At 32.7% G+C, this 7,273-nt stretch overlaps 1 protein-coding gene across 1 annotated transcript in view; it reads right to left on the reverse strand.

Annotated features, from left to right (window-relative positions):
* Window positions 1-923: 923 nt before the first annotated feature.
* The window catches only part of LOC123566607 (uncharacterized), a 53,712-nt gene continuing 47,362 nt past the window's right edge, over window positions 924-7,273 (reverse strand). The window contains exons 6-7 of the mRNA XM_053549711.1: window positions 7,023-7,157; window positions 924-6,392 (exon numbers count right to left, since the gene is read on the reverse strand). Coding sequence (XP_053405686.1) covers window positions 7,038-7,157 — 120 coding nt within the window. The 3' untranslated portion in view covers window positions 924-6,392; window positions 7,023-7,037. The remainder of the gene's footprint in view (window positions 6,393-7,022; window positions 7,158-7,273) is intronic.

Here is a 7,273-nt window from a genome sequence, read left to right on the forward strand (position 1 = left end):
CAGCCTATATGGTATGCAAGTATCAATTCTCACAGAAGAAAAAAAAGATTTTTGAAAGTTAACGAGTTCTCGTCGAAAACCAAATATCACTTGTCAGGACCAGCGTCATTTGATGGAATAGTTACAGATTTTATATCGATTGATATACAAGTGTGCAGAGGACTTTCTTAGTTCGAGGTATACTGCATCTCATAATGGGTGATCACCAGTCTCACTTGTATCACTGGGTGTCCTATGAATCAATATGGTCACAAAGTATTGGCATTTGGGTAAGGCAGGTCCTTTATTCGCCATCTGAAAGGTATGCATTATATCAAAAACCTTTGTGTCAGTAGTACATTCACAACATACTGGGAGCACAATTAATGATTCAAATACTCCACTGTCATAGTGAATTAACCACTTATTTGCTGGTATATCTCACAGCATCTTGCTAAGTATGCTAAGTAATTGTTATTAAGTACCGGTATCGTCTCCTGTCATTCAGATTTAAATGGCAATGCACTTTTAATAAGATTTATAATGTATTTTAAATGATGTGTATCGAGGCTATTAAACTATCGATACCAAGGATCGATAGGTAGGTGCTGATTTAGAAGTTAAATCGACTATTGCTTCAAAAAATCATTTTCACACATTCCTACTTTGCAATATAAAGAGCATCGATGGTAAAATGTGCATTTTCAATTATTGTATTTCAGGTATTGTAACAAATCATTGTCTATGCTCACCACCTATGCTCAATAGTTTTTATTAGCTAACGGTTGGAAAGGACGGAGAAGAGGTGGGGGAGGAGATCCTGACCTAAAGAGTCTGTATTAATTGTAGGGATATAAATTGCTTTCATTAGGTATATACAGCAACCAATACTGGTCGTGATCAAGAAGGTGAATGTTTTTGAAACAGAACCAATAAAACACAGATAGTTTTCAATCTTTATTGTTTCATGCATATGTATAAAGAACACCGATGACCTACCGTATAAACGTCATTTGTTTGAACATCAGCTTATGGGTAACATAAGTGTCATATATATATACACACACATGAGATGAGCCGAATGTATGTCTCTCCTTTCTAATATACTTAAGTGAAATTAATCAGTCCTGAAAATATTGCACATGACTATGCTATATGCAACATAAACAAGTCAAAATAAATCATACGATATGCAAGCTACACTTAAGTACATGTTGAAATTTAAAACAAAACATAGCTCAATTTATATATATTAGGAACAGTGCTTTCAGTTTGTCTAACAAGACAAAGTGTAATTTAAAATTGCATTTTAACATTTTTATTAAAATTCAAAATGTTTAAAATACATATCAACATACAATTTAAACGCTATATTATATTTGTTATTTAAAAATGCATTTTAACATTTTATTAAAATTCAAAATGTTTAAAATACATATCAGTATACAATTCAAACGCTATATATCATAAAAATAACAAGAGGGCTATGATGACCCTATATCTGGCCTACTGACTTAGTTTTTTTACCCCACATGAGCCAGTTTCTAATTTAACCTAGGGATCACCAAGACAAACATTCTGATCAAGATTCATACGGATTGAGCCACAACTGTTGCCTTTAGATTGTTAACAAACTTTTCCTTTGATTTGACTATGTTACCTAGTTTTTGACCCCAAATGATCCAGATTAACCCTTTACCTAGAGACCATAAAGACAAACAGTCTGACCAAGTTTCATAAAGATTGAGTGTGGCCCAGTTTCAAAATTAAGCTATAGATCCTCAAGGCAAACATTTTGACAAAGTTTCATAAATACTGGGTCACAACTGTGGCCTCTAGAGTGCTCACAAGCTTTTCCCTTGATCTGGCCTACTGACCTAGTATTTGACCCTACAAAATCCAGATTCAATACTGACCTAGAAATCATCAAGGCAAACATTCTGACCGAATTTCATAAAGATTGGGTCACAACTGTGTTCACAAGCTTTTCCTTTGATTTGACCGGGTGACCTAGTTTTTGACCCCACATGACCCAGATTCGAACTTGACCAGAGATCATCCAGACAAAGAATCTGATCGAATTTCATAAAGATTGCTTCACAACTGGAGTGTTCACAAGCTAATCCTTTGATAATGCCTAGTGGCCTAGTTTTGACCCCACCTGACCCAGTTTCAGAAATCATTAATACAAACATTCTGACCCAGTTTCATAAAGATTGAGTCACAACTGTGTTCACAAGCTTTTCCTTTGATTTAACCGGGTGACCTAGTTTTTGATTCCACATGACCCAGATTCAAAATCGATCTAGAAAGCACAAAGAAAAACATCCTGACCAAGTTTCATAAATATTGGGCCAAAAGTGTGGCCTCTAGAGTGTTCACAAACGTTTCCTTTGATCTGTCCTACTGATCCCGTTGGTCTACGGATCTCGGGGTCGCGAGTTCGATCCTCGGGCGGGGCGTATGTTCTCCGTGACTATTTGATAAACGACATTGTGTCTGAAATCATTAGTCCTCCACCTCTGATTCATCATGTGGGGAAGTTGGCAGTTACTTGCGGAGAACAAGTTTGTACTGGTTCAGAATCCATGAATACTGGTTAGGTTACATGACTGAATTACTGTTGAAAAACGGCGTTAAACCCAAAACAACAACAACAAGCTTTTCCTTTGATATGGCCTACTGATATAGTTTTTGACACCACATGACCCAGTTTCAAACTTGATCAAGTGATCATCAGGACTAAGATTCTGACCAGGTTTCATAGAGATTGGGTCACAAATGTGGCCTCTGGAGTGTTCACAAGGCAAATTTTAACGGACGACGCACGACGGATGACACACGCTGACGGACGCCGGACAATGACCGGTCACAATAGCTCACTTGATCACTTCGTGCTCTGGTGAGCTAAAAAGTTATAATAAAAATTTGTTCATGAAGAATATTTGTTGCTAACTTGATCCCGCATGAAGTAGAATATGCAGCTTCTCCTGCTACTTATAACTATGTTCTTGTGGGAACAATATCTAAAATGCACGGAAATACTGAAACTGCTTGATTAGAATATCAAGCTAAATTTTATATATATTTAAATATTTTGGAAAAATGACACGGTTCTTAAACGCTTGACGTCATAGTAAGTTAGAGATGGATAACATTTTACGTGTTGAAATAATTAGAACAATTTTAAAACGGAATACAGCTATATAAGAAATAATAATTTTTTTTAGATCCCTGTGATAATACAGCATCTACATAAATTGTAATTTTGTAGTTATTACTTTGGTGTCATCACTCCCGTTAAACATCCTTCTACATGTATGTAAAACTCATTTTTCATTTCGAAAAAATCATATTTCAAGTTTAAGTTATTCATATAATTCAGTATTTCCGTTATGTATTTCATAGATATTGAAAATTTAAAGAAAAATATTTAGTCACATTTTTTATAAACTTTTGTAATAAAATAATAATAAAATTAAAGAATTAACCCTTTAGTTGCAGGTAATTCTATTCAGAAAATGAAAATTCATGGGTATTTTCATTAAACAAGAGCTGTCCGTAAGACAGCGCGCTCGACTTTTCTCAGTGCTTGACTCTGAATTAGAGCTATGCCAGTAAAAAAATTCCAAGTTAAAAAGGGGCATAATTCTGTCAAAATTCAAATCAGAGTTATGGAAATTGTGTCTCCTGGTGTAGACTTGGATAGTAAATAACTATTTTGAGTTTCAAGTCAAAAGCTTTAATAGTAACAGAGATATTTTACTTTATCAAAATTTTTAACAAAAAATTCTAAGTTAAAAAGGGGCATAATTCTGTCAAAATTCAATCAGAGTTGTGGGGATTGTTTCTCTTGGTGTAGACTTTGACGGTAAATAACTATTTTAAGTTTCAAGTCAATAGCTTTGACAGTAACAGAGATATTTGACTTTATCAAAAACCTTAAACAAAAGATTCTAAGTTAAAAAGGGGCATAATTCTGTCAAAATTCAAATCAGAGTTATGGGGATTGTTTCTCCCGGTGTAGACATTGATAGTAAATATCTATTTTAAGTTTCAAGTCAATAGCTTTGATAGTAACAGAGATATTTGACTTTATCAAAAACTTTAACCAACGGCGACGCCGACGCCGGGGCGAGTGCAATAGCTCTACATTTTCTTTCTATATATATACATGCACACATTTTTGGTTTATAATCAACAAACGTTAATGTACATACATAAACAAAACATTTGAATATGCAAAACAGTCTCCCTTTAAAGACATACAAGATACTTTGTACTAATGAAAGTTAAGATATTGACAAGTTTTATACAGTTATTTTACATATCTACACACTAAAATATTAACACTACAGACAATATCAATGTATTTACAAACACATATATGTAAAAAAGTCAGTCATACCTCATCTTTAACAATTCATGTCATTGGTACTCATTTTCAGATATTAAATTCATTCTTGTTTAAAACCTGGATTGTTTTCAAATAAATTCTACCAGAATGCATTTGGTAAACAAATTATAACATGCTTTTTATTTATGGTGAAAGTGACTGTTTATTCAGACATATGCAATTTATAATATCACAGGAAACAAGAGATAAATACTTAATTATTTGATCCAGATATATTTCTTTAGGTTATTGCATAGTTTTACGACTTCCCCACCAAACAAGACAGTGGAGTTCTATCTTTCAAAGATACACATTTCAAACATGGTCACATTAAATATATTTCGCTCCAAAATCAGCGACATAATATTATAAATACAATAGATATGAAATAATGTGAGAATATTACACTTGGAATGTTTCTGCGGTTTAGATGTTTTAAAAACAAATATGAAAGCAAGAATGAATTATATGGGATAAAATCTAATTCTACGGTATAAAAACATAATAGATGTATACAAAATTCAAATGTCAGAATTCTACAAGTCAATGTATGTACATACCTCAGTGCATGTTTTCAATAAAACAATAACGTAACCAAGTCTCTAAAACCTTACATAAATAAACAGATAATAAAAACACAGTAGGAGCTTTCAAGTAAAATTAATATTGATCTACAGAACAACTTGATGTACATAAAGTATATATAAATATGCATTTTAATTCAATCAACATGTTGCTAATTTCTGTCAGCCAGAGCACAGATTTTAGGAATTGTCAACCACCTGCTGAACTGACAGCTGGAGGATAATCAGTGAGACAAGATCAGATTGTTCTTCTTCTGCCATTGGTATTTACATCTATAAATCTATAATCTACATTGCATCAAAGGACAGGAATATATACTTTTGACGTACTAATCGGCCAATTATCTATATACAGGAATAATAAAATTAATCATGAAATATATCATGTTCATATGCGGAAACATGAACAAAGATCTACTCTAAGCTCTATGTGCAATACTGAACTCTACTAAATATGTGAAGATGCAAAGTTCTTGACCATTCAAAGCAAACTATAAATTAACGAATAAACTACAATTACACAGCAAACGTATTGGCAGTTCCATAACAACAAAACCTGTATGAGTGACAAAAAAAAAAATCAAAATTGAGAAAACAAAATATTCACACGAAATATTTTACTAAGAATATTCTTTTATCTTTCGAATCTGAAAATTTGAAGAACGTGTCTTTACTTTTTCAGGACTTACAGCGCTATTAAGTAAGTCAACGAAGGCATTTAAAGACGCGAGGTTAAGAAAGCAATCGAAGGCATTATGAAGTTGTCCTGCATGGTGTGTATTTTTCATGTCATTTATGTGTGTGCGTGTTCGGGTTTAACGTCTTTTTCAACAATTTTTCGGACAAATTATGCGTATCACTAACTAATTACAATACATCTGAATATTTTGAAACAATTCGAAATGTTTGTACTGAAAAATAACTTTATCGTGTATGTTTTTGGTTTCATCACGGACCTTTTTATCTTTTCACCTCTATATTCTCAAGGTGCATGGCTGCTTTAGAATTTCTGTTGCCATGACAACTCAAACAACATTTATTTGTTCTATCAGTGTGGTAGAATCTGATTTGTCTTTGATAACTGATTTAAAATATACTACTTTCTAGTTTCTGCATGAGCACAAGCAAAAACCATGATATTCCAGTATTTTAAACGATTAATTGTGCAATAATTACATCATGTCACTAATGGAACAGCCCATATACAAAGAATATTAATTTAGAACTATATACAATTTTTCACAAAACTGACATTAACTTCTGCTGATGTATGCATGTTCTGAACTTATAAAATACATGTAACCATGTATGTAAAACACAATTATTTAATAAACGTAGTCCCTTTTATTGTATAGATAGTGATTAGCCTAAATAAGCCTCTCAAGTATTCTTCAGCGTTTCTGTCTACCTGCACCGTCCACTTCAAGACATTCCTGGAATAATTTCAAATTTCAATCACATAATAATGTTTCATAAATCAAAGAAATTAAAATCATTCAACGCTAATTTCATAGTAATTTAAAATTTAATCGAATTTCATTCAAATGTGACCCACTGCATCTTCTCTCTCAAAAGGATCGTATATATGTAAACAACATAAGGCAAAATCATAACCTTTTCTTTACTTTGTTAGTTTTAACTAACTACATGATTAATTCATCACTACATTGTATTTATTTCATTATTATTTAATGGATTTGCTTAATTCGTAAACACTCCCGAATGCAAACTTTTCAGGAGAAGGAGAAAAGCAAGTCAGTAAGCTACCTGCCCAATTTCTGTATAACTATTTATTGTAACTGACTGAATGACTTCAATACCAAAGACGCCTGAGATGTTGTTCCCAAATGTAGCCAGGATGACTGAAGTCGTATTTCATAAAAATGTAGACCTAATGTAGATCTGAAGTCGTTTTCTATTTTTACTTTTTTCATCTGGAGTATTGACATCGGAATAGATCTACTGACTTATTTTTCAGAGTTCACTCATCTATTCAATCTGTAGCGAAAATTAATAGCCGTAACGATATCACATGAACTATTCATTGAGGTAAAACTACTTACGATAGACGAATCAGACTAAGTTTTTCGCAGTTTTTTTACAGCTTTCCTCTGACGTGTTACTTTTGTTGAAGTTTCACCTTTACTTTTCCAACTTGTAATTACATGGTCCATTCGCAGTTCACCTTGCTTTTGTGTCTACAGGACGATATTCAATACCAAATTGATGTAAATAAATAATATGTTAAAAAGCAGCGACATATACTTTAAAAATACTCGAAAAATTAAATCTTACAACTGAAATATAAACAGAG

This window comes from Mercenaria mercenaria, chromosome 8 (genome assembly GCF_021730395.1).
Source record: "Mercenaria mercenaria strain notata chromosome 8, MADL_Memer_1, whole genome shotgun sequence".
Taxonomy (NCBI): Eukaryota; Metazoa; Mollusca; class Bivalvia; order Venerida; family Veneridae; genus Mercenaria; species Mercenaria mercenaria.